This window comes from Larus michahellis, chromosome 11 (assembly GCF_964199755.1).
Source record: "Larus michahellis chromosome 11, bLarMic1.1, whole genome shotgun sequence".
NCBI classification, from domain to species: domain Eukaryota; kingdom Metazoa; phylum Chordata; class Aves; order Charadriiformes; family Laridae; genus Larus; species Larus michahellis.
This window is the reverse complement of record NC_133906.1, coordinates 17,302,092-17,330,078: the sequence shown is the minus strand read 5'-3', so window position 1 is coordinate 17,330,078 and position 27,987 is coordinate 17,302,092. Positions and strand designations below refer to the sequence as shown.

General features: G+C 37.8%; 1 protein-coding gene across 4 annotated transcripts; it reads left to right on the top strand.

Moving 5' to 3' along the window:
• The first annotated feature begins 32 nt into the window (after positions 1–32).
• Positions 33–27,243, top strand: MAPK9 (mitogen-activated protein kinase 9). Of its 4 annotated transcripts, none has more exons than XM_074603551.1 (12): positions 33–189; positions 4,649–4,823; positions 9,663–9,792; positions 10,943–11,001; positions 12,013–12,151; positions 14,737–14,902; positions 16,208–16,279; positions 20,514–20,696; positions 21,695–21,819; positions 22,334–22,397; positions 23,878–23,949; positions 24,703–27,243. In XM_074603551.1, exons 2-12 carry the CDS (start codon positions 4,702–4,704, stop codon positions 24,843–24,845), a joined length of 1,275 nt encoding a protein of 424 aa, XP_074459652.1. In that variant the 5' UTR covers positions 33–189; positions 4,649–4,701; the 3' UTR covers positions 24,846–27,243. The 4 variants fall into 4 exon arrangements, with proteins under 4 accessions (XP_074459652.1, XP_074459653.1, XP_074459654.1 ...); XM_074603552.1 differs by lacking the exon at positions 16,208–16,279 and adding an exon at positions 15,905–15,976; XM_074603553.1 differs by having other exon boundaries at positions 24,698–26,266.
• Positions 27,244–27,987: the final 744 nt, after the last annotated feature.

Sequence of the window (27,987 nt, the reverse complement as noted above, 5' to 3'; positions counted from 1 at the left end):
GGCCACGATTGGTTGGGCGGCTGTCTGTCAGCGGGCTCGGGCCTGGCGCGGCCTGTGTGGAGTACCGGGAGGCCATTGTGGCTGGGGCGGCTCTGCGCGCTGGAGGAGGAGGAGGCGGCGGCGGCGGCAGCGGCAGCGCCCGCCAGCGCCGCGCCTTGTCCCGCCGAAGCCCGACGGAGGGAGGAGACGGTGAGGGACGCCGTGAGTGGGGCTCTGCGGGCGGCGGGGCCGGAGCCGGAGCGGGACGAGCTCCCGACCGCGGGGCCAGCCGTGTGGCCACCGGAGTCCCCGGCTTCTCCCGCGGGCCCCGCCCGCCGAGGTGCGGGCAGAGCCGGGGTTCCCCGCGTGCCTTTTCCAGGGTCCGGCTGAGCGGGGAGGACGGCGGGGGGAGAGACGCGGCAAGGCCGGGGGCCCCCTTCCTCCTCCGCGCCTCTCCCGTGGGACTGCCCTGACCGAGCCCCCCGCCCTTACCCATGCCGCAGTGCCGGCCGCGGCCCGCTCCGCCGGGCGCCGTCTCTCCTCCGCCTTCTCCCCTCTCGCTTCGTGTCCGGCCCGGGGCGGGATCGCCCCCTGCCCCGCTGGTGCCGCGGTGTGCGGCCGGGCCGGCGCTCGACGTCCCCTGGAAGCGCCCCCGTCCTGGGCGGGAGCGCGGCCGAGCCGAGGGCAGGGCCCGTCCTGCGCGCCCCTCGCCGCAGCCGCAGCGAACCCGAGCCCGCTCTTGAGCCGAGGCGGTTTCTCAGCAGAAGTTTCAGAAGAGATGTGGGGAGTGCTCTGGCTCAGTTCTGTGGCTGTTACATCATTTTACAACAGCGTAATTGCTTACAGCAGATGCACGTCGAAACTTTTTCCCCTCTTTCCACCGACTTGCCCTAGCAGGGGCTTTGAGATACATCTGTGTTTGATACATGCAGTGTTTGTTTGCAGTGTACGTTTAACAGCTAAATGATACTACAACAGGTAGCTGGTAAAATCTTTGGTCAGTGATAGTTGGTCAGTAATAGTTTAAAGAAAAGGGTTGACTTTTCAGAGAGCTAAACAGGTACAGAGTATCTCCAAGCTCTGCCCTAAGTGATTGATCTTCCTCAGCTACTGCTTTGCTACACTTACCTTTTGTAACAGACTATTAAAGGGTTGTGAATAGAGGAGCAGGAAGTAACTCTCTGTGATTTTCATAGTTGGACTCATACCTGTTGATATATATTGCTGTAAAGATAAGAAAAAAACCCTCAACACTATTGTATAGTAGTCCTTAAAAGGGCATAAAGTGTATTTGCAAGGGTGAATAAGAGAATAGGAGGAGATATTCTGTACGGAATTTCCATATATTTTCTTTTCATAAATATAGGTTCATTGTCTTATTCATTCTGTCAGCAGTAGAATTTTAGCTTCAGGCTTAAAAATCAAGCTAAGCTTCTTGATATTTTTATGCTTCATTGTCAGTAATAACGTTTCTGTAACGAAAACAACCCTGGGAATGTGCTCCCAACTGCTACAACCTGTTTGTTTCAGAAGCTTTTGACTTGAAGATATCCAGATATCCAGACCTGGTTAATAATAAGTTGCCATTTTAATAAATACCTTTTAGGGAAGTGACTTTAATACAGGATGTATGCTGTAGTGCAGTTGCTTTCAACTTCTAAAAATTTCTTAGTGGAATTCCATATAACAACTCATAAGCCTACTGGTGGTAGGTTTGTTGTATTTGTTATTCTTCTAATTATCTTTCATGAAGTACAGGTTAAAAACCGCTCCTGTAAGTTTCCTTTGTGTGATGAGCTCTGTCAGCTTTGTGATTCTTAAGTTTTCCCAATTGTGCAAGCAAGTTATATTAAAAAAAAAAAAAGCCAACCAAAACACTCAATTTATATGCATCTTGTGCATGCTCTAATGCTCTAAAATAGAAAAACATCTTGAAACATTATGATTCAGTAATATGCCATTATCAATAGGCAGAAGTGTGTTTGGTGACCGTCCTGTGACTTTTACATTTGCTACTGGTCCAGTTTGGTGCAGCTGTAGCTAGGAAGCCATAAATGAAAACTTCTATTTCAGAAATGGAAGTAGTGCCTACTTCCAAAAAATTCCTGCACAGAAGTGTGGAGTATGTTAGATGGAGTGATGAATCACATTATTTCAGGTAGGAAAGTAATAGCTCAGGATTAAGAAACTTATTTGCCAGGTATACTTTTCCTTTGAGCAGTGGGAAATCTGTTTCTATTTGAGGGATCTTGCCCTCAAAATAGATTGTCTGTCTGAAGTCCTGTGAGCAGCCACAGTCCCACGGCCCTTAATGTTACATTGATGTGTATGTCTGAAACACTGTATGTCCTGATGGTCCAAGCAGCTTGGAGCCCAAGTAAAAATTAGGGCTCAGCTTACGGAGAAGCCAGGTACTTAGCATGGAGAATTGCAAAAAATGTCAGAATACATAAAACTTGTGATGCCTAATTCCCTCTTTGAGTGTTGTCTAAAGAGCTTATCCTGATCTCTAAATGATTTTTAAAAGATGGCTTCGTGCAGACAAGGTTCCTTAAAGGAGGGAGGGTTTCTCTGGTTCAGGATAACTTCCCTTTCCCCTACTTCTTTATCTCTGTTACAGAAAAGTGTTTCATTAACCCACAAAGAGGTACAGTGTAGTTCCTGTGTAATTATCAGGTCTTTAACTCAATACCCAGCTTATGCAAAATCTATAGTTTTTTGGTTTTGTTCTGGAAGTCCTTTTCAGAGGTAAGATCTTGACCTTCCGGCTGTACTTTTCTTCCAATGTATGAAGATTCACTGCAAATACCATGGCTGCTCAGGGACTGTTAATCCGCAAATTTGGTACCTCAGAGTCTGTAACTTTGGAGTAATAAAAAGGGTTGGAAAGAAGAGTGGGGTTTTTCCTGGGATGTAGTAGGAAAGGTTGAGAGCACCTCTTACGGCAGCGTTTTGGTCTCGCGTTAGCATGAGCTGATTGTGGAATTGTATCTGACTGCCCCTAACCCCACTACTACTGTGGCACAGGCAGAAAGTTGGTAGCTCACATTTTCCCTTTGCTGATCCTTTCTCCTCTGCTTTTTTTTCTGAAGCTTCTAAGAGGAAATATCAAGAAAACTTCCTTGTCTGAGTTGCTTCCAGAGGTGACCAAGTTGAATATCTACTTCTTAAAATGCTGCTTAGATTTTGAGAAACTAGAAGGTAAAAGGGACTTTTAGACATTTCTTGAGAATCTCTTAGACCAACCATTACCAGTTCAGGTCAAACCTGGCCTTTATTAGGATTTGTAGGTCTTCACCTGTTTTACTGGCAAATTTCTTGGCGTTCACCTGCTGGCTTAATCCCTGGAAAAGATGCTGCTCCCTCCTACGTGCACCTAGGAAGAGAGAGGTCCAAATTCTGATTCTTGAAGCAAGGAAAAGCTGTTCGTGTGGGTGTATGCCCTTCTAGGATGGGCTTCTGGGTTCCTCTTGAGGTTTTTCTCTTTTGCATTGGCTCACAAATATTCTGTAGGCCAGCAAAGAGAGAGAAGAGCTGCTCTTACTTTAGCTGAAAGAGTCAGTGTACAGGCTGGTGGTTAGGACAGCTGCTCCGGGGGAAGGTGATCTGCTTTCATTTCCCGTTTCAAGGGACTGTGCAATTTACTCTGGGCTGTAATGACACTATCTGTCATAGTGAATGTGAAATTGAAAATGGGAGAATTTGTTAGAGACCTCTTCGGTAATTACTGAGGTAATTTTCTTTTAAGGTTTGGAAGAGGGATGGAGGCCCGGGAAGACTGGAGATCTGTACTCTTGTTACTGTAGCACTTTAGAGCTAAAGAGCTTTAGTCCATTACCTTGCTCTCCGATGTAATTACCTACCGCTAATTCATTCCTGACAGATGGATATAACTTATTCTCTATTATGGCGTGAAAGTCTCTTTCAAACTACGGTACAAAACTCTAATTTGTGTAGGACTGTAAGTATTCTAACTGATGGCCTAGGGTGTTACGGTGTGTTTAAAATGGGAGGGAGAATGGGTTGGGATGTCTCTGGCTCGGGGAAGAGTTGCCTGGCAGAGGTGAGGAGGCAGAACCCTGCTTGAAATTTCCAACTGAACTAGGTTGAAGGGGGTGTTAGAGAAACTGCAGCAGCCGCGGGCATTTTGGGGACAGTTATTTTGTTTCAAACCTGTTCTGCAGTTGTAATCAAGTCTTTTATTAAAATCCTGTTTCTTTCTATGTCTGTGGACTCCACGGGTTTCTGCTGTTGCTTTCATCTGCTTTATCAGTGTTTGAAAGACCTAATTTATGATTTTCTTTGTGTAATACAGAACTTAATACTGTCCTAGCACATGGTAGTAATTCTAAGTTAGGAACTAGCTGTCAAGGGGTAGAGTTGTTGGATTTGGGGTGGTTTTGTTGGGTTTTAGTTGTTAGCTGCTTTTTGTTGTAGGGATTGGAATAGAAACATGCATTTTCTTAAAGCTGTTAAGTCTGTAACTATTTCTGTCTATCTGCAAGTATTTTTCATTTGCAGTGGTAATACACAAAGTTGAAAGAATGCTTGTTTAATGGTATACTATTGCAAAAATCATATGTATTAAAGTATGTATAATATATTTTCTATCTTGTCTGCCTGGAATTAGTGAGAGATTGAACGCTTGTTTTCTTTCTTTTTCTTTAAGATCTTGAAAACTTTACCAGGTCCTTGAAAGAGAAAACTACATGACACTACACCATGAGTGACAGTAAATGTGATAGTCAGTTTTACAGTGTTCAAGTTGCAGATTCAACGTTCACTGTTCTAAAACGTTACCAGCAACTGAAGCCCATAGGATCAGGGGCACAGGGCATTGTTTGGTGAGTAATAAATACTTTATTTAAATTTAAAAATTTATAAAACAAAATTTGAATGTATTCCTGATAGAGGTGAGAGAATGTCAAATACTGATGATAATTTCTGCCACTTGCTACAGGGTTATGGACTAAATGAATTCTAAAACACCTGCTTGCTGTAGTTCATGTGCAAATCTATTTTGTTTTGGTTTTAGGAGAAAATTAATATTTGGATAACTGCACAAATTAAAACGATCATCACATTTCCTTCTCATTAACCACTTTATCTGTTTCTAGTTCTCACATTCCCTGTGCAGTTGTGATATTGCAGTGTAAGGTATGACAACGCGATGGTGAGAGAATCTGGGTTTTACTCGTTTCTTCATCATGGCCCCCTTTCTTCCCCCCCTTTTATTCCCGATCACTCCTGTCCATTTCTAGGAGCCATCAATGCAGTGCCTTGCCATTAACTGGCAGGATGAGGCCAATCAGTGGCATTGTCACTCCATGGATTAACCAGAAAGGGATGCTGTGTGAGGGGTTGGGCTGGCCGGCCCTTCCTTGGTGTGTCACCTCAGCTATGTGTCCAGCCTCCACTGGCCCAGGACGTGAGAGTCGTTAGTCTGATCCTGAACCTTAGTCTCTTGTATGGCACCACACCTCTGGGCCAGCTAAAGGTAAACACTTTCAAATGTTTTTCAGACTGCAGCAATCCGTTCTGCACCACTTAGTGCCAGCCCATATTTTGTTGGGCAAAACTTACTTGGTAACAGCAGAAGTGTTTATTGATGCGATTTCACAGTTCCATACACAGGGGAGCAAACAGATATGCTCAGGAACTCTCTAATATTAGACTTAATCACAGCACATGGTGGGCTGTTCATGCTATAAATCCAGTCTGCAATTTCTCTTCATCCGTAAATTCTGCAGAAGTGGTGTGATGATTCACGTATTGTGAGCAACTCCTTATACAGCACCTGCCTGTGTCTTTTTGGCCTTTTCATAACCGTAATAGGTTATATATATATAGGAAAAGAGTGCGTTTTTATGAGAACATGCCTTTATTTTTAAATTATTTAGATACCCCTATTGCCCTGCTAATAGGTGAAAAAGAAACAAAATGAGAACACAGTAGTTCGTTCTTCTTTAGTGGAATGAGGGGATAGGCATATTGGATCTTGGTTATTAGTGCTTGGGTAAGATTTAGTGTAGTGCTAACGCTTTCCAGGTGTAAGTATTCTTAAAGTTATGCTTGTTCTAGGTGGCATGCAGGAATTAAGGGTGGTTTTAAGTGTTCCTCCTTTCATTAGAAGTAGTGCATTTCTGAACTATATGACTTAAACTAGGCGCCTGCTTCAAAATGAAGTTAGGGTAGTGTTAAGGCCACCATTTTGGGAAGAAGGAGGAATGATCTGATTTATTGACTTGTTTTGAGAATACTTTATTTATGGAACAACAGAGTGAAACATTGCATAAATTTTCATGTTCATGTGAAACATGTGAAAACTACATCCAAGTTAAAGGTACAAAATTTTAATTTCTCCTAAAATTCCTTATAGTACGCAAAAGAAAGATACAAAATATTAGGATGTAAAATGTAGAAAACTCTGTAAGGTGAGTGTTATCCTATAATTTTTGTCTGGAAAAATTGTCAAGTCATTAGTGTGACACACAGATGTGATGATTTTTTTCTTTTTTTTTTTATTCATCCAGTGTTTACCATAAAAATTAGGAAAAGTATTTCTGGAGTCATGTGTGGATTTTATTTTTTGGTGAGAAATTTTTAATGTCACATGTGTCACTTCAGCTAGGAGAGGTCTGAATTTTGCTGGTTTTTGCTCAAAATATTAATGGGGAAACTCCATTGGTATTGCTTCTGCTTAGTTTTTTCTTTGATATTAAAATTTAGGAAAAGAAGTAGTTTTAAAAATACATCCTTAACAAAAGCAATAAATTAAAGTTCTAGGAATATGAAAAAGGAACTCAGTTGTTACGTAGAAGGTGTTTCTCTCTCACACCGCAAACGGGCTAGGAGAGGAGATAAGATATACCTTTTGTATTTTATATACAAAGTACACTTTTATACATGACTTTCTGCACTTCTTTGTTCCTAAGTATTAATACATTTGAAGTCTTATAATCTATTTAGGACTGAATAATCACTTACACAAAATTATTCTTTTGAAATAATTTTTGTCTTTGACTTCCTGACATCCTTTTTCCGTTCTTGTCCTAGTTTTCTTAAATTTTCTAGTGAATCTGATTTTTCTGTTCCAACAAACCTCTTTTGTTATGCAGTGCAGCAAAACCGAGATCTTATAAATAGCACAGCTTTGACACTGTTGATAACTTAACTTTACTTGCAGTTGAGGTTGAAGAAAAGGTCGGGATAAGTTTGTTACTATTTGCAAACTCCTGTTTAGACCATAGGGAAAGAGTGAAGTGGAACTGGCAGAGCAAGAGTCCATAGTACTGGCATAGTGCAGTTCAAAGCAAAGGTCATTTGCTTACAGAAATGAAGTGGGATTTCCTGCTATAATTTAGGTCATAATGTTTTGTTAATAATTTCATCATGTATCTGGCATCACTACTCTAGCGTTAACTATTTGCTTGAGATGCAAAACTGTCACAAGTGCACTGAAGACCCTACTGCAACTCACTATGATCAAATTGGAATGGCTGTTACACAGTGGGATAGACATTGAGATTCTTCCATGATATCAAATACTAAAATAATTTATAGAAGTTCTGTTAGTAGCCAAGGTGATAACTGGCAAATCTGCATTTTTCAAATCTATGCCTGAAACAGTTGTCATGATGAAAGGGTCTCTTTTGAATTCAAATGAGCAAGGCTGGGGAAAAGAAATTTAACACCAGTTACATCCATGATTTTTTTTATTTGTTCATTTATGAAAAATTATGTGATATTTAGAAGTGTGATCTTATGTGATCTTAGTGGTCATAGAGGTTTTATTCTGTCTTTTTTTTTTTTTCTTGGTAAATTAAATAAATGCATGCTCACACAATTTTTTACCACTTTTTTTTTTCTTCTTAAAACAACATCTGTATTTAATACTTGGATCGTGTAAGGAGCAGGCAGATTTTTCGTCCTTTTTTTTGTTTTTTTTTTTTTTTTGAGGCGCAATGTTGGTCACTCCCATGTAGATGAGCAAAATAAGAGGTTCAGGCGGATTTCTTCATAGGTGCTCAGACTGAGCCTTGACATGTACCTGATGTGTCAAGCCACAAAGGGACACTTCCCCTAAAATTGCTCCTTTGTCCACTGCTGACCTGTGATTGATGCGAACAGCTAAGTCATGCAGACGCTGTTAGTTATTGATTTGATACTAATTCACAGTGGTGTTAGTCATGAACACATGCAAAACTTTATATTTTACGTATAGTGCCTTCTATATGAAGTGAATACTGAAACATCAGTGCATTCATATTTGGGAGGAAAATAATTTCTCCGGTTGTCTGGCCAGTCATCTTCCTCCCATTTGGTGTTTTGTTTTGCACAGACATAAAGGCTTTAAATCTGAGAGTGATCATATTATTGAATAATGACTTGCATATTTCACAGAACTAAGTTGATGTAAATGCTAGCAAGCCCTTAGTGCAAATGCACATTGATTCAAATCTTGAGACATGTCTCCAAAAAACCCACAACGTCTCATGGGTGAGCCCTGCTTTGTGGTGGTATTGCTTCTTCCAGTAGGGAAAGAAGTGACTTACGTTGGTAAACTTCATGTAACTTGAGAATTGTTGCTATCACAGAGGAGCTGTATGTTTTGTAAGAGTACTATAATATGGTGATCCTTTTAAGTCTAGTATTGTACGTATCTTGATGAGCTAGGGAAGGAGCTCACAAAAAGCTTAAATGTGCTTGGAATGAGAATTGTTTCCTATCCTGTGAAAGTAATGTTAAATGGAAATAGAGTAATGTGGGAATCCTTATTTAAAACTGTAACTATTTAAAGGTTGAGTAGTTTGTGGTATGAATAGTTGAGTAGTTTGTGGTGTGAATTCACATATTTTTTGCTGAATAATCTGTGTATTAATAACGAAGAATATTCCCGTTTTAGTCTGGTTCTGGATATATAGATAATTTAGCTGTAGATTCTTACAGCTATTAAAGCAAGTCTATACCTGTGCCACAAGCTGCAGAGGGAAGGAACAAGCACAGTGGAAAAACAAGATAAAATTAATGGTCACATTCACTTTTAAACTCTTGTCCTGCTCCCTGCAATCTGAGTTTTCCATATTACTCTGTTCTATGGATTTTTATATATTTTTCTTTTTTAAAACCAGATGATGAATGTAAGCTTCTGCTAGGCAGTAATATTGTTTATAATTGTAAACTATCCACATAGAGGAGAGTATTGATGCCTGCAGAACGGATCACAGAGACACGGTTGTGACTTTCCTTTAGGAAAGAGAAATTTCTATTGCAAATATTAAGTGATTGTCAGTCCGCAACAGTGTCCAAAAAAAACCCCCCTCCAAATATACAGATTAGGCAACTGAAATGCTTCTTGATTTCAAATATGCTTAAAATATTTTTAGATCTTGCAGTTTTGAATATGAGTCTTGAGTCAGCGGATTCGGTCTGAAGACAGAAAAGAGGGCAGGAAGACTTCTGATGGGTGTCAGTGGCTTCTGTTTATGTATTTATTAAAGGATGTGAAGATTTTAAAGAACGTTTGTTTTCTCAATGAAAATTAGTTGAAGTTAGTGTAAACTGCTTAGTGGATATGCTTTGTCTCAAATCTTGATTTCTTTCCTCATTCCTGTCTCCCTTTTGCCCCCTCCTTTCCCTTAAACAGTCTTCAACTTAAGTTGTTTGTCTTTGAAAACTTCTAGTGCTGCGTTTGATACAGTCCTTGGAATAAATGTTGCTGTAAAGAAGCTGAGTCGTCCTTTTCAGAATCAAACCCACGCAAAAAGAGCTTACAGAGAGCTTGTTCTTTTAAAATGTGTCAATCACAAAAATGTAAGTTTGGGCTTTATATTTCTCTCCCTCGTTACTGTAAGTTGTCTGAAAAGCTGGGGATTTGCTCTTTTATGTGCTGTTAGTAAGCAAAGTAATGGAAAAAGTAGTGAGAGAAAGACTGGAAAGATATGCTGTGGATAATGCAGTTCTCCGTAACGTATGGTTAAGTTCTTGGGTGAGCTCTTTGGAGTATGAAGTGCCAAGAGGAGGTTTTTGCTAAGCTGTTGGTATAGGTTTACCATCAGCATCAGCTTTATAGAGCTGGCCTTGCTGTATTGCTTTTGCCCTTTTAAGTCATACTGCAGCAAAGCCTGTTTGGCAGTGGGTTTGTTTGTGGGCTTGGCTCTTGTAACTGCACTGTAGTTAAATCTTCTGAGCTTAGGCAAGATTTATATTAAATAGAGTGTTTGGTGGGGTTTGCAGGGGTGCAGTACTGTCTAACAATTTACTGGAAAACAAAAGCGAAATACTATAGACAAGACACACATATTTTAAAATCTTTGAACCTTCTAAAATGACAATCCTTAATGTCAATATTTCAATGTTTGAGTACAAGAATATAAGGTTTATGTGACTCATGTTCTGATACTCACATGAATTAAAAACATTACTGATCATTGAAATTGTGTACTCAGGTCTCAAACTTCCTGGAGTCAAATTAGCCTTTTAGGATTGATTATTTTTTTTGTTTTTAAAGTAAGCTTTTGGTGAAGTCCAGTACAGTAATCTAACAGGTCTCATAGAATAGTACGTCATAAGCTAAGTTTAATGGGATGGTGTGGGGCACCTCTGTGTTGTTGGACAGCCTTGGTTAAAATTCCAGCACAACATGTGATTTAAAATAAGAGATTATGGGGAAAAAAACGGGATACATTTCAGACCGTGGGGAGGGAGATAGAGGGTGTCATGTAACTTTAAAAAGAAAAAAGTGGTTTTGTCCTGTCATAGTTCCCTTGGCACACATGCTGCAGTTTGGAACTATTTCTGAATTGGCAGTTTTTCAGCACATGTGAATTAAGTGAAGCCAAGTAACACTCAAATTGTGTATAGTAATAGCGTGCATTTGATTTTGAATAGTAACTTCTGCAATAGTGGATTTTCATGTGAATTAAAGAGGAAGTTTCTTCTAACATTTATTTTTATTTTATAGATAATTAGTTTATTAAATGTATTTACGCCACAGAAGTCACTAGAAGAATTTCAGGATGTGTAAGTATGAGACTTTTGCTTTAATTTTCCTGAAAAATACTGGCCTAAGCGCTAGAGCTGTCTTTCCCGTATCTTACAGACTTTACACTTTGAAAACAGAGGGTAGCTAAAGGCTGGATTTAGCCTTTAATTAGTCTTTATTTCTATATTTCTTTAAGAAAGACCAAGAAAGTTGTTTCGCTATGTGCATAAGATGGAAGTGGGAAATAAAAAAGATTATTTACCTTCTATTCATCTGTCTGCCATACTTTGCTGATTGCAAATGCATCTGGTTTGTGTGCGTTGTCATTTAGCTACATGGGTCACCTCAGGATAAGAACTTGGTCTGGATAACCTCATATCGCTTTTTTGCTGTGCCAGTCACATCAGCACAACAGTGTTTTTGGACTGAATTAAGAAATGAATATATTTCTTTTTTATGCAAGCTATGTCAGTTGATCTAGAAAAGGATTCGGAATGATTTAATTGGTGAGGTATTCATAGGTTCCAGTGAATGTGCTGTTGTGGTTTGTGAATGGGCTTTTTGGGCAAACAGGGGAGTGTGTGTGTCTGAAGCGGGTAAGCAGATGATATTTTAATTGAAAGTGAATCATTCCTCCTTAGTTCTTACTGTGCTTTTCTTAATTTTCTTTTTTTATGTTAAATTACAGTGAAAGGAAGCATCATTTTTTGATATATTGCAATATCTGCAATTTCTGCATCAACTTCAGTCAGTTTTTCATGCTGCATAAACTCAGAATTATTCTTCTGTATTACTGTTTATAAAACTTGTGGAATTCTAGTCTCTTGTGATGGACTGTTGAACACTTAAGTTTTAATAGCAAGACTATCTGAATAGATAATAATTTAATTTTAAAACTGGTCATGCATGATTATTTTTTAATCATAAGCTTTTTTACAGTTATGTTAGCAAAGTAATTGACTTCTATTAAACATATCTCATGCTAAGCTTAAACCTGATATGAAAAGTAAGACTGGAATTTTCTTAATGCTTGCTTTCTTCTGCTTTAGATATTTGGTTATGGAGCTGATGGATGCAAATTTGTGCCAGGTTATTCATATGGAATTGGATCATGAAAGAATGTCTTATCTTCTTTATCAAATGCTATGTGGTATCAAACATCTCCACTCAGCTGGTATCATCCACAGAGTAGGTAGTATTAGATCATTAACAATACTCTAAATGAACACAGATGTTCTTATGAAACAGGGGGGAAGGCAAGGAGTTGCTATTTCATAAGTTTATATTTCTTTTATTTATAAGAATATTATTAAACCTGAAGATTTTTTTTCTAGTTCAAAGATAAAGATATATCGTAAATAGAACTTAAATTGGGTTAGCTCTGTGGATTTAACTAATGCTGATCTGATTAAAAGATAAAACATGGGTATCTGCGGACCTCTCAAATTACTAAAGAATGAGTCTTTAAAATGTAATATTTACCTCTTAAATGTCTCTAACCTTGGAGATAGTCAAATGCTGTCTGACATGGTTCTGGGCAACTGGCTGTAGGTGGCCCTGCTTGAGCAAACGGGGGAGTGTGTGTCACTCCCAATGGCATCCTGGGGTGCAACAAGAAGAGTGTGGCCAGCAGGTCGAGGGAGGTCATCCTCCCCCTCACTCTGCCCTGGTGAGGCCACACCTGGAGTACTGTGTCCAGTTCTGTGCTCCTCGGTTCAAGAAGGACAGGGAACTGCTGGAGAGGGTGCAGCAAAGGGCTATGAAGATGATGAGGGGACTGGAACATCCCTCTTACGAAGAAAGGCTGAAGGATTTGGGTCTCTTCAGTCTGAAAAAAAGATGGCTGAGGGGGGACCTTATCAACACTTATAAATATTTAAAGGGTGGGTGTCAGGAGGACGGGGCCAGGCTCTTTTCAGTGGTGCCCGGGGACAGGACAAGAGGTAATGGCACAAACTTGAGCATAGGAAGTTCCACCTAAACACGAGGAGGAACCTCTTTCCTTTGAGGGTGGCAGAGCCCTGGCACAGGCTGCCCAGAGAGGTGGTGGAGTCTCCGTCTCTGGAGACATTCCAAACCCGCCTGGACGCGTTCCTGTGCCACCTGCTCTGGGTGACCCTGCTCTGGCAGGGGGTTGGACTAGATGATCTCCAGAGCTCCCTTCCAACCCTGTGATTCTATGAGAGGGGTGGTTGAACCAGATGACCTGCAGAGGTCTCTTCCAGCCTCAACCACCCTGTGATTCCGAAAAGTAAAGTTTGTAAATGATCAGAATTTCAAAGTCTTGTGCAGACTTCATATATTTCTCTGCTTCTGTTATTCTACTGCTGCTCTCTTTTGTTTATTTGTTAATTTCGTGACTAGTCTTACAGTTCTACTTGTTTTCTGTTCCTTTCCTTTTCTTCCCCTGCTTCCTGAACACTCTTGCCTTTTAAATTTCTTTCTTTTTTTGACTGGTGGCTGAAAACTCTATCCAGTTCTGGTTTAATGTGCTTTTTTTCTTTATGTCCAAACCATAAACGTAATTGAGAACCTGTATAAATTACAACAGATCTTTTTCTTTATTTTGCTGAAAAAAATCTAGCATGAAAATCCTGTGGTATTAGTAGGGAAATTACATATAGTTAGCTTAAGTCTCTATCCAGATAGTCTTGGTACTGGGCTTTCCTAAAATTATGGAGTAAGGTGTGTAAGGGACTGAAGCAGAGAGTCCCCAGCTGAACTCCACCTGACATCTTGACTGTGATTTGGAGCTAAAGGGGAGACGCAACATTTGCTGGGAATCTTGAGCTCATTGGAGGTAGGAAAGGAACAGAGCTGGAATAATTCAGAAGGAATGGAGTAGTAAGAATTATATGTAGAAATTACTCAAAGAGTCTGTGACCAAACAGAGTAAATTCAGTAGCATTCTGCAGCAGATTTGTTGCCTTCCTAAAATGTGCAAACCCACACAAACTATTTGCATGTCCCTATCTCCTTTAAGAAAAGGAAGTTCTGTACCTGAGAACGCGGTTCCTGTGGTTGAAACTAAGTCAAACATGAGCAGAATTAAATGTATTAGTACATGTGTAATTTGTTTGCTTCTGATACTGTGTGAATAAAACCCAGTGATGCTAGTTTTCCCTAACACTGTATTTCTTTGGGTGCAATAACGACTGTTCTGATGAGGTATATATCTCCTAAAGTATCTTATTTTTCTCCTCAATCATCGGGTACCTTTGTGTTTTCGCTATATCCTAAATCTGTGCAATTTGCTATTTGCTATAACCCATGCGGCTTATCTGTCATTAGCAAATACACTTATTAACGCTTTGTGTGTTGGGATATTCCTTTCCTACAGATACTTGACTAATTCATGATGATGTCTTTAGGATCTGTTCCCCAATAATGACAGTATTTGGAACACAATCCCCTTTACCATGCAACCGTTCGTACCCAAAATAGGTCCGCCTAATGTATTAAAGAAGCAGATATGCATTGTGTATATATACAGACTGTAATGTAGGTGACTATACTGTCAGCACACTACTGGGTAAATTAAGACTCTGCACGACTTTGATTCTGGTTTTCCCTGAATTTTTTGAGTACTTAGCTGTGCAGCATTTAACTTGTCTCTAGCCTATGTATAAATAAGCAGATACCTTGGAGCAGGAATATGCAGTTGTTAATGTGAAGTGACCGGGTGGCATATATTGGCTGTGAAGGGGGGTGCGTATTATTTGTGTATTATTCTGTGTGTTGATCCTTCCTTAACTGCAGTTGTCTCTTGTTAGGATTTGAAACCCAGCAACATAGTAGTAAAATCAGATTGTACGCTCAAAATCCTTGATTTCGGCTTGGCAAGAACAGCGTGTACTAACTTCATGATGACTCCATATGTAGTAACACGGTATTACAGAGCACCGGAGGTTATCCTTGGAATGGGATATAAAGAGAATGGTAAGTTGCTGGAGTAACGCTTCAAATCTTTTGTCTAAAGCGTATCTGTCTCAGAATATAACAGCTTTAAAAAGGGGGGAGGGCTCTTTTCCCCTTGTCATGCCTGTTGTTAAAGTATGTTAATCATGGTATTAGAAATAACAATTACGCTGTGATAATTTGGGAGAATATAACAGTTTCCTGCTCTGCGTGCTTATCTCCATTTAACATATACTGCTCCCTCTCCCCTGCCATTGTTATTTTTTCATGTGTTGTCCTATTGTTTTGTTGCCATTTTTTTATCCTACAAAAAAAACCCCTGTTGAGACGCTTATGCTGGACGATGTTAAAAAATTAACTATTATCAATCTATAAATAATAAACCCTTTTATTAATGTGATTTTATTCTGAAGCATCTTCTTTTGACAGTCTGCCCCGTTTGCGTCTCTGATTACTTTATTAAAATCTGTTTCAGAACCCTATGATAAACTATGCCTTGTAGTCTCTTAAGTCTACATAGCACTCAGTGAGGCTGGGTGTTAGATTATTAAAGCCAACACAGCTGTAATATAGTGAACATTCAGCCAACAAAATTGCTGGCGAGGAAATTGTCCATGACTGGCATTATTGGGGGTTTTACCTGCTGATTTTTACTAGCTGTGGAGTAATAGGCTGCCTCTTCTGGACTTCTGTGCTAGTACATCTTTTTGCTTTATCACAGGGGCTTGGGGATACCATGCTTTTTGTATTTGTGTAACTTTGGCTGTGTAAAACAAGGGACTCGCAGGACCTTGCTGGGCTAATGATAATAAAAAAACCCCACTTTCATTAATGTGCGAGGCAGCTTGTTGTACAGCAAGTACTGATGTGGATCAGAACTTTAGTAGATGCTGTTCTGGATGAGACAAAAAATAAATTATCTGAAGGGCTGTAGGAATACAGTGTGAGCATACAAATACATAATTGTGATATTTAAAAAACCCTCTTTAATCTTTTGTCCTTGTTGCACCTAACATATGATAGTGGATATCTGGTCTGTTGGGTGCATTATGGCAGAAATGGTCCTCCATAAAGTCCTGTTCCCAGGAAGAGATTGTATCCTTCTTCATGGTCGTTTCAGAAATGTAAACACCGATTTTTATTTTATAAAAAGCTAATAGCAAAATTTAGCAACAGTCAGTTGGTGTGGATATGATTGAAAATTCATGTTAGCAGTTTGGTTTTCCACATTGTTGTGTTTTATTGTAGATGCTAGATGTTTTTGTTTGTTTTCCTCACTTTTGTTCATGATACTTCATAATTTGATCATTTCATTTTTACTTTCAGTTGATATCTGGTCAGTTGGGTGCATCATGGGAGAATTGGTGAAAGGTTGTGTGATATTCCAAGGCACTGATCGTATCCTTCCCTAGTCATCCTTGAGTCCCACTCCACTTTCAACAGAAATACAATTATTTTGATCTGTATAAGTATAAAAGCATAAGCAATATTTTCAATAATATGTTTTAATAGATCTGCTGTACTATTTGAAATTAGTGTCATTAACCAAATTGTTGAGCTTACCATTTTATTTTCTTAGCAGACTATATTTAGTGTAATTTGTACTGGTTGAATCCATAGAATTTATATTAAGAGCTTCAGCTTTTGTAGCTTAAAAAAGGATACTGTTAGGTTTAAAAAATTAATAGCAGTAAGTGTATTTTCTTACTCTTGTTCTTTGTTGATAAGTCTTATAAGCAAAAGCCTACAAAGTTACTTTTTACTATGCATGGATTTTGCTTACTGTTTGTTTGAACGGTAGACTTTTTTTTTTTTTATTGTACAGTTTTTTGAGTTTCAATCAGAGTTTTTTCTTGCTTATTAGCATTTGCTGGACAGCAGTGTCCTAATTGCAAGCACACTGCATGAGAAATGTTTTGGTTTTTTTTATTACTATAATTTATTATAAAAAGAAAAACTTTTGAGAGTTTTTTTTCATTCTATGAAAATTTTATTTTGGGTTTACTTTTTCTATAAGATTGTTATTCCTCTGTTCCTCCCTCCAGTATTTTTGACCCAGACTTGTCTTGATAAAATTCTGCTTTCTTGTACAATAGTAGTTCTAGGAAATTTTACTGTATTAAAAACAAACCCCTCATATATATATATATATATAATGCCTTAGAGATTGGAAATCTCAATAATGCGTCACTGGATCACAAGCAAGTCTTTACACTGTATTAAGTGAACAGAAGTAATCATTTAGTAAAGTAAATGTTCTTTGAAGATTTTGATGTATTTTAAAATATTTCCCTAGAAACAAAATTTAAAACACTTGCCTCATTATCAAGTTCCAATTATAAAAATTGGAGCAAAACCAATTTCATCCTTTACAAACAATATCTTATGAAGTAGTAGTGTTGTAGGACTAGACATTCAAAATTGATCAGTAAATAAGTAGAATCCAGACAATGTAATTAAACCATAATTGCCAGTTGTGGCTGTAGGTCATAAGAAGCCATAGCTACTTGTGGTCCAAGATTTTGAAAAAATGTAATCTTTTTGCTTGTCAGCAAGGAAAAGTTGAATCTGCCACAAAAAATATCAAGTATGTGTTCACAGATACTGATGTATCTCATAGAGGAGGACTTTCAATCCTAATGCTAAATTTCATGACACTAATCTTCAGCAGTTGATTATGCATTATTTAGTAATACAAATGATTGTTAAATAAATCTTTTTGTTTTCCACCTTTCTTCCTTTCTATACTTATTGTTTAACCTTTTGAAGCCTTCAGACCAACCTAACACAATTCTTCATGTACGTTATATGTCTTTCACCTGCATGTTAGCATGGACTATTTTGATTTATTCATGAATAAATGAAGGAAATTTTGTCCATACTTGTTGAATACGCAAGTTATCCCTTGTGGTTCTCTGGAGGTCACTGAAGCTCCACCAGTCTATGTTCCAAGGAGTCTCCTCCCCCAGTTTCTTATCAAAGGGCACAGCTTACAGGGTTTTTTCCTCTTGCAAGACTTGCAGTTCTCTTTAGTGTGAAATACAGATAACTGTTTGTGCTGTTAAAGCTTTTTCTGACTGATAACTGCTTCAGTCAGGTTGTTTTCTTTTGCCTTCAGCTGCAGGATTGTTTTGAGAGTCTGGTTTAGGGGGGATGCTGGTGTGCATGGCCATGAAGCTTTCAGTTTTTCTGTATGTGGCCTTTTTTTTATTTACTTAAATTTTAAAATGTCTTAGTATTTGGGGATTTAGAGCAGAGAACCAAGTTCAGCATGTTGCCTAATGACAGGCCACCTTGACTATCTCCTGGAAAACCTACTTTTGTGTTTCTCCATATGGTCGGCAGGGATTGCCAGGATGCTTGCAGCGATGCTCTGGCTGGACTGGGACGCTCTGCCTTGCCAGGGCGATGGATGCACTGAGCCCGCTCCTGACCGGCTCTATGGAGGACCAACAGGGCTCTAACAGCTACTGGTCTGAGTTACTGGCTGTTGCCCTGGAAACGAGAAACGTAGAAAAACCAGGCAATGTAGATACCTAAGATGAAATAATGGAAAGCCTATCATCACCAGAGTGTTTTTAATGCTCTTTCTTCCAAGGTGGTGAAGGAAGCTAGTTGCCTGACTGATGCAGAAAGCATGATGGGGTATTGATGCTTTCTTGGGGGGAAAAAAAAAAAGAATCATGCTTTGTTGTGATTGTAATAAGACTCTGTTTTCAACTTCTCCTCTTGCAGAGTCCCCCAAAGTAGGCAGGCGTACTTGGTGTGGACTGAACTGTTCTGGTTACTCTTGACCTTGTGGTCACTAGGGCAAGAAGGTAGTTTTGTCTGCGGGTTGCAAGGTTGTTCACATTGCACGCTCTGCAAGCTTTACATTGAAATGAAGGTTTTCTCCCAGTTGGGTTTCTGATAACAAGTGTAGCTTATTTCAAGCCAAGTCTATATTGGGGAATTTTAATTTATTTTTTTTTTCAAATTTGAGTATCTGTAAAGTACTTTGAAGCAATCCGACAGAGACATTTTTTGTCCAGTTTTTATTACTGAAGTGGGATAGACCATTAAGTTTTTCTGCCCTCCCCTCAGTGCTCTGAGACCACAATAGACTGGACTCTAATTTGACTAGCTGACTAACCAGACTGCTGCTACTCAAAGAAAAAGCATCTTCTTGAATCTAGAGTGGTGGAGATCTCTCAGAAATCAGTTTTCCAGCTAGGAACAAAATTTCCTGATGTATGTTAAAATTTTCTTTGTATGTCCTTTGTTTTAGCATGAGAGTTAATAATATTGACTTCTTAATTTTGATTTGAATATATTTTTTTCATTGGAATGTATTCAGTAAGCAAATATAATTTTCAATCTTTGTATCAGAAGTCTAAAGTCTTAACAAGAACCAGTGACTATGTGTATATTTCTAGTTGCATTCTTGGCACGCTAGCTGAAATAAAACTACCTCAGTGTTTTTTAAATACATGTTAATTCAAAGTGCAGCAAATTTGTTGTTTTGTTACAAAATCTGTCTATGAGAATGGATAGGTTGGAGTGCTAGGTTATGAATTTAGCTATGAATGTTTGCAAGGTCAATGGCTAGACTCTGCTGGAATTGCACATTCTTCTTATCAGAAAATCTATAAAGTGTAAATCTGAGTAAACTTAAATCTCAGGAATACTAATGGAGGGTCTTCTCAGTGTGATAAATGAGCTTTGTTATCCTGACTAGGCTCGTTCAGAGCAGACTCTGGTCTCTCTAGAGCAAGTGTCACCATGTCTAAGGCAAATGCCTTCACTGGCAAGAGGACGAAGGGTTAGTCCAGAGAAACATGAGGCACAGCTTCATCTTGTGGCTTGTAAGTGCAACTCCTATAAAATATTTAAATTCTGAATTTAAGAACAGAGTAGCCTTTGGGTGTTACCACAGTTGATACACTTAAACATAAGGACCTGCTAAAAATCTACAGGAATCTGGATTCATTATTCAGAACTCCTTTGAGCCTTTTCTGAAGTTGAAACTAAAAAAAAAAAAAAAAAAAAAAAAAAAAACCACCGAAGCAAAAATCAACAACAAAAAAAACCCCAGCCATCCAACCAACACTCCCCCTCTGAAACCCTATAACGCAAAGCGTAGTTTCCTTAGGAGGCAGGCACAAAATGCCTTACTTTGAATGTGATGTATTTGTGCTTTAGCTTTTTTCATGTATTTTTTCCTATCTTCAAGAATCTTCGATGTAGATGGTATTATGTTGTACTTCAGAAGATTCAACAGCAGCCTTTCTTTTCTGTCCTTATAGATATAATTCTGTCCTATGGATATAATTGCCACATAAAGCTTTTTACGGACTCCAAAAAAGTATTGCTTTCAATACTAGCCAATAGATAATAATTAGCAAAAGGTATTTAAGCATAATGCATTGTGCAGCACTTCTAGCCTGTCCTTAAGATTAAAAAATCAGAATCTTATTTTTATGTCAATCCAGCTTTTTGCATGGCAGCTCAGAATACTGTTGATGCTAGAATGAAGTTCATATTTGTGCCCTTTGTTCAAGTTTTCATTAATTTTTCAGATTTCTCTAAGTGATATTTTTGTATAGTGCAGCCTTCAATTTCTTCAGCTGATTTTCCTAAAGATATGGTGCAGATATTGATCAATGGAATAAAGTTATTGAACAATTAGGAACACCATCAGCAGATTTCATGAAGAAACTACAGCCTACGGTGAGGAATTACGTAGAAAACAGGCCAAAATATCCCGGTATTAAATTTGAAGAACTCTTCCCAGACTGGATATTTCCATCAGAATCTGATCGTGACAAGTTAAAAAGTAAGGCGAGTTTTTCCTCTTTTTAAAAGATCTTAATTTAAAATGTCTGCAGTACACTTAATTAGAAAAAATAACATAAAATATAAAAAAACACCTAATAAAAATATAAAATTCTCTTAATTCTAATCTATTGAATAATGTCCGTTGTTTAAATGTTCTCTGAAAGTAATACTTGTTATGGATGTTATCTGCAATTATCTTTTCCTAGTTGATATGTGCATGTAGTTCATTTTGGCTATACTTTGACTTTAGATAATTACTGATAAAATGAAAAAAAACCCCACCTTATTATATTCTCTAGATGGGCAAATAATTTTTTTTAACATAAAATAACTTGTTATAGCCTATTTTATTATTACAATGATTGTTCAGACAAGAAAGAATGTCAGTGAAGTGCCACTGCGACAATGGGTAGCCAGTTATGGTGCAGTAACACCTTTAAAAGAAAGACTAATTTGATGTTAGAGATACTAGATCATTACCGTACCCAGATGTATTTTTAAAAGTTTATTAAAAAAGGTTAGTGTGTTTTATGTTTGGTAGTTAGTGCCAAATAAACTGTGACCCATGTGGCAACAAAACCGTTCAAAATTGAGGTTGGTTGGTGTCAGCTGCAGGGTTTATGTTTTGGGTAACAGTAAAATAACATTTACAGTAAAGGATTGTGTCCTCATTCAAAAAACAAAAAAAGTAACAGCATAAGAAAGCTTCCATCTCTGGGCCTGCTCTGACAGTTGCACGCTGATTTTTCTGTGTATGTGGCAAGATGTGGAGCTTTGGTACTATACAAGCGACTTAAAATCAGTACACGGTGAGATTTATCTAATCCTACAGGATTAAAAGTTAAGTATTCTCCTGTCACCAATAAATGGAACTTGTCAAACGGCATAGATGCTTAAGAAACCTGCCATGTGTCTCTGTTCCCAGTATTTGTTTTCTGTGTCAGCCATTAACCTCCACAGCTCTTACGTGTATGTTTTTTCATTTTTACTTTCTAGCCAGTCAAGCTAGAGATTTATTATCAAAAATGCTTGTAGTAGATCCAGACAAGAGAATTTCTGTAGATGAAGCCTTACGTCATCCTTATATTACTGTCTGGTATGATCCAGCTGAAGCAGAAGCCGTAAGTTTGTATTTAAAATAAATTTTAAGATATCAGTTTAATAACTTTAAAGAATACATTGCTTTAGTCAAGAGCATTCTTTGAACCCATCATTTGGTGAGCAAAAGTCACAGATAAATCCTTCAGATCAGCATTAGGGGCAGAATTGCCTGAAGAACAGCTGCTGGAGTGGAATTGATGTAGTTTTGAATGTAGTTGTTGGTAGCTGCCTTTCCTTTATGGTAATCTAGGGCTCTTGGAAAAGAGAGCTTTCTCTAGGGCCCCATAAAGCCTTGTGGCGAGTTTAATTTTAGTTGATGCTTTTAAACAGCCTTTCAGTGTGAGGCAGGACTTAAAAACACATTCTGGAGTTGTAAAATGAATGTGATTTTGAGGTATGGGGAATAGACTGCCAAAGATAAAGGTACCAAAATGCTAAAAAAAAGTCATTTTTTAGTTTTTTTTTTCCTTGAGTCGTGATTGATTGTGTTAACCTAATGTAGTAGGTACACTGTAAGCTTTCTTTTCTTTGTAGCCCCCACCTCAAATCTATGATGCACAACTGGAAGAAAGAGAACATGCAATTGAAGAATGGAAAGGTAAAAAGTGAGCATGACAAATGACAGTTATTGTAATACTTCTATTACGTGTGTATATGTACATATATATATACATGTAGCGTTCTGAAGTCCGTTCAATCAAATGCTGCAGTTTCTTTTTTTTTTCCCCCTGAGTATTTTGTTGTTGTTAAGTGTTTGTAATCTCAATGGGTTTTTTCTTGATAGAAAATTCTCTGAGAGAGAAACAAGTGCCTCGTCTAGTGTGCATTATTTATCTCTTGATAATATTTGGTAATTAATTTGTTCTAGAGGTCTTCAATGGCAGAGAACTTTTTTGGTGTGTTTTTGCTCTCATCGTGGCTTATTTTTTGATCAGATAGGTTAAAGTGTTGACTTAAACAAAACAATAAATGGCATCGTGCTATTGAAGTCAATTGTGCCTTATAGTTTTAGTCAAAAACACTAAGTGCTGAGGCAGTTCAGATTTTATTTTTTTTTAAACATGTACCATCACAGGACCAATAGTGATAGACATCTTTGCTTACTACTTGGGAAGCTGCTTTTTGTAAAATAGCTTTATAATTTTCAAGTATTGATTTAGGGCATGTCTGCACAGGTACGCTTCAAATTATTTTAGATTAATGCAAAGTGGAAGATTAAAATGGATCAGTTAAATCTAATTGAAGGCTTCTAAATGTTACTCAGAATTAAAGAGGTCTTAGCGTATTTAAATATTATGTTATTCTTAGTTATGTTATGACTATGGGTTCATACACAAGCTACTGGGAGTTAACCGAAGGTATAACCTCAAGCGTACCCTGCTGCTCTGCAGCTGTAGGGATCCCTTTGCTCTGGAAGGGGCCAAGGTAAGCTGCCTTGCGTGTACCATGCTACAGAGGTATGAAACAGAATAATGGACGTTCCTCTAAAGTTACAGCTCTCTGATTATTTTGTTGTTGAGGTGCCTATATACTAAACCATCCTTGATTAGTAAATGAGGGATTTTATGCAATATTTTAGCCATTTGTTTAATCTACTTCAAAATGACCAGACTTTTCCTCATTGTATCTGTGGGGATTGTTCTTTAAGAGTAAAGACGTTTGTGTATGGTTTTGTTATCAAAGTAAAATTTCCACAGGGATTATTTTTAATTTTTTTGAATCCAAATCTGATTTTTTTTCATTACAGTTAATGCATTGTAGGTATATATAAAGTTTTAGGATGGGATGGTTGTTACTTTTAAATGGACAGTTATTCTACGTTAAAAAAAACGTTGATTTTGGTACATTCTTAATGTCTTTCTGTGATGCATAAAGAAAAACTGTAGAATTCCCTAATCATTGCCGTAGGCCTTTAAAAAACAGAAAAGGAAAATAAATACCTATATTGTTGTACTTCCAGAGTGACCCTTAACTGTTTCATTGTACCTTTATGCATATGTACATTGTATACAAATTCTCTGTGATCTTACAATATTATTTTGTCTCTTCTCTCATTCCTCCCACCCTTCTCTCTTAAGAATTAATATACAAAGAAGTAATGGATTGGGAAGAAAGGAGCAAGAATGGTGTGGTAAAAGATCAGCCCTCAGGTTAGTCATTGTTTCAGTAGTTCTTCTCTAACTGTGAGACATAGTGCTGATCTGTTGCACTAGTGAGTGAAGATTCCTGCTTAATAGTCCAGGTAGGCAAAAGTTTTGTTGTTCGAGACTCTTGATCCACGTGCAGTAGTTTTTCATTGTTATGAAGTAATTTATGAAGGAGAACTTAAGTCTCTTGTGTCCAAGACCCTGAGCTGCCTTCCCCCCAAAGGACTCAGCCATCAAATGAAATAATCGACCCTGTGTTACATCAGGTGTTGCATAGGTGTCTTTTGTGCTGAATGCGTATTCTGTGGCTCTGCGTGAATGAGAGTCCCTTTCATGCAGGGCTAAACATCGTTAGGGCTCCTTGTTTTAAAATAGTTAATAGTGCAAAGTATTTATGTCCATGATTGAATTCCTGATGTTTGCTGCTGTTTACTTGCTTCCATGATTGGAATATTGTGCTGTCTTTTATTAACTATATGTATTAGATTTCTTGAAACTCAAGTCACTATTCACGTTATACATTGCTTTTTTTTTTTCTTCCTCCTCAGAGATGGAGAAAAATAAAAATCTCTTAATGTTCAACTGAGGTTTCGAGTGCGATGCAACTTAGTGCTTGTTTTTCTACTGTTGATTAACTACTTTGTTTTCTAAGGGTTTCTGTGGGGAAAGTGCGGCTTAGAGCCTAGAAGTATGGTTATTTGTACCTGCAATATTGTCTTGCCTCAGATTTTATTATGTTTGGTTTACTTAGCACAGATGCAGCAGTGAATAGCAACACCAGTCCTTCCCAGTCATCATCTATCAATGACATTTCATCCATGTCAACAGAGCAAACATTGGCCTCAGATACAGACAGCAGCCTCGATGCCTTGACAGGACCCCTTGAAGGATGTCGATGATCAGCCAGGATTGCAGACTTGACTTTGGAAAAGAGCTCTTGCTTCCATTGGGCCTGAATTGCTTGTAAGTTAATGGAATCAAGTAGAAAAACTCCATGTTCTGCATGTTCTGCTAAAGTAATGCCTGTTTTTTTTACTCAGTTGTTATGAAATTGCCTGCTTAATGTTGTAGAATGAAAGCAAATCAATGTCTAAAGAACAAAAAAAATTAGACACTATTATAGGCTTTTCTTCGTGCCAGCCTATTTCAGGTGAGCAGTTATAATAAACATTTAGCCAATAACTCCTCTTAAGTGGGTTCATGGATCTTCAGTCTCAACTGGCAGGCTTCTGTGACACAATGGTTGTTTACATTTTAGTACAGTATTGCTCATTAGTAGGTTTTTTGAATGTATAGTCTCTATGAAGTTTGTTTTAACGTGTGACTGTGGCAGTTTGCTTTATTTAACGACTGGAGTGTTGTGTGTAAGTGTGAACTCACACGTTGAACGCTCTCAGTACTATGCGTAAAGGGCAGTTACTCTTCCACATAGCACTTTTTTTTATTGAGCCCTTTCTATCTTCACTTTCCAACGATTCTGTCTTCTTGTAGAAGAGATAAACGTGAAGTTTAAAGTGTATAGCCATTGCTTTCTATTTCACCTATGAGTATGTGTCTCTAACTTTTTCAGTTTTTTAAACGTGGATGGAAGATACAGTGGCTTAATTAAATCTTAAGGATGAGTGACTTATCTGTGAAGCAGTGCCTGTTTGGAAGAGGAAAGAGTGCTAAAATGTTCTGTATCTTCTAACTTGTGATACTGGTCCTTTAACAAAAACAAACAGAAAAGGAAATTCACTTCATTCACTGCAAACTGATAAAAGGACAGATGACTTGCAGCCTCAAAAAGAACTGCATAAATGTTTTCCATTTTTTAATGGGTTCATTCTACCTAACAAGTAATTAAAGAAATGAAAATACAGTAGTTTTGAGTCACTTGTAAATTAAGTATTTAGGTAACAGAACTTAGCCCTGTTCCCACACTAGAAAAACCTCTCTATTGGGGGAGGAAAATGTACTTAATACGTATTTTCTAAATACAGTGTCAGAGAGGAGTAGTAGATTATTTGCTGTTCCAATACAGGCTTATCAATACAGTTTTCAGAATCAGATAATACAAACACTGCCTGTTACATTGCACGACATATTGAATTAGAAAATGCGTTAGCAGCAGAGTAGGGCTTAAGTTGCTTTATATGACACACTTGTGAATTTGTGCACGTTCACTTTGGAGTGCACAGGTGTGAAATTTTGCTAAAGGATCTTGTGTGTGTGCATGTGTGTGAGATTAAAATATGTAAGAGAGATGTACAAGATGAGGTAAACCACCACTTTCTTAAAGGCACTATATTTAGCTGTTGATCCAGATACTCTTGACTTGAATATATAAATAGAACTTATAAAATATACTGGCCCAGCCAGTCACTGCATTACTGACATATTTCTCTTGTAAAAGAAAATTGTCCATTGTTTCTGACCTTACGATTTGAAAAGCAGCAATTTCTCTTTATGCAAACGCTGCTTTTATATTGAAATTGCATCCCTTTGCAATAGCCGAATTTGCGGTAGCAAAAATATTAAGGCTTTACTATCCCACAAGGTTTAAAAAAATTTAGCAAAATACTTAGTGTGATGTAAACTTCAGAATTGTCATCTGGAATTTGTTTTTTTTTTTAAAAAAAATTCTGTTTAATTGAATTGCCAGATATTGGAGCTTGGGTTTTTTCTTGTTGTTTGGTTTTAAACCTACGGATACCTTAGTTTATCTTTGGATACTGACAGTATATGTGAAATATTTTTAGTGCATTTTTGTCACTGGAAAAAACATTAAAAAATACCTATTTACCATATATCAGAACAGTACAGGTTGCTGTTCTTTTGCATTTTTAAAATCCTTGTTATTTGTGTAAGTTAAAATTACTAAAGACACCTATTCAAAATGAAAATTAGTGATTCACTATGGAAGTAATCTACTGGATTTAATTTTTAAGGATTTTTCTCTTTTTCAACGGAAGTTGCACTGTTCTCTGTTCATTTTAACAGTTACAGTCTTCTGACTACGTAACAATTTTTTTTTTTTCATGTGTTTTGGATATTTGCAGAGTTGAATTTTTCCTATTGGCCTTAAGCTGCTCAGAACAAGAGGGGGTTGGACCAGATGACCTCCAGGTCCCTTCCAACCTAAATTTTTCTGTGATTCAAATTGTCTTTTAATGTTGGTTTTGTTTTTTTGCCTTTTTTTTTTTTTTTAACACAACTGCCCTATCTCCATGATTCGAACTGGTATCTGACCTTCTCCTAGTACATACTGTTAGCTTGAATATGTACTCTTGGAATAAAAAAAACCAACCCTGAGATTAACTGAGCTTATTTGTAAATCTTATTTGTAGGAAAAGCTGTCTCATACTTATTTTTTTTTTAATGTCGTCTTGCTGTGGCATACATTGAAGCTTCAGAATTTTACAGAAATGTTGCTTCCTTCAGAGCATGCATGAAATGTCTGTGAATATTGTGGATTTTGGTATAATTCAAAACCAAATTGCTATAATCACCTGAATGAGCATCGATCTCAAGACGGCACATATGCAGGTTGTACTCAGAAAAACGCATGCAGAATAGATGCATGCTGAAGTTCCCGTGCTATTTCGGTGTGCAAATATAGACTATAAATACACTGCATGCGGATTATATACATATAGTTGTATTCCTGACTGCGGATTATGTTCAGTGCCACGTTTGTGAAATGGTTGTCGATGCCGCGAGAACCTCATCGCTGATAGAAAACAAAATGCACATGTAACGTGACAGGGGTTTAAAAGTTTAGAGAGTTGGGTGTGCAATATAATCACTTTTATTCCTAATACTAAAATCATGTATGTAAAGTGATGCAATTGACCATTTTTTTGCACTTTGGCATTTATAAATATTTATATGTATTTAAAGATTAAGAATATGTGAGTGTGTGTGTATACATATATATTAAAAAACCTGCTCAGTTTTGTAAACACGAATGTTACTTTTTCTTTATGAGAGACTTTGTATAGTGTTAACACTACTGCAGTATACATAAACAATTTATGAAATATGACTAAAAAGAAACGG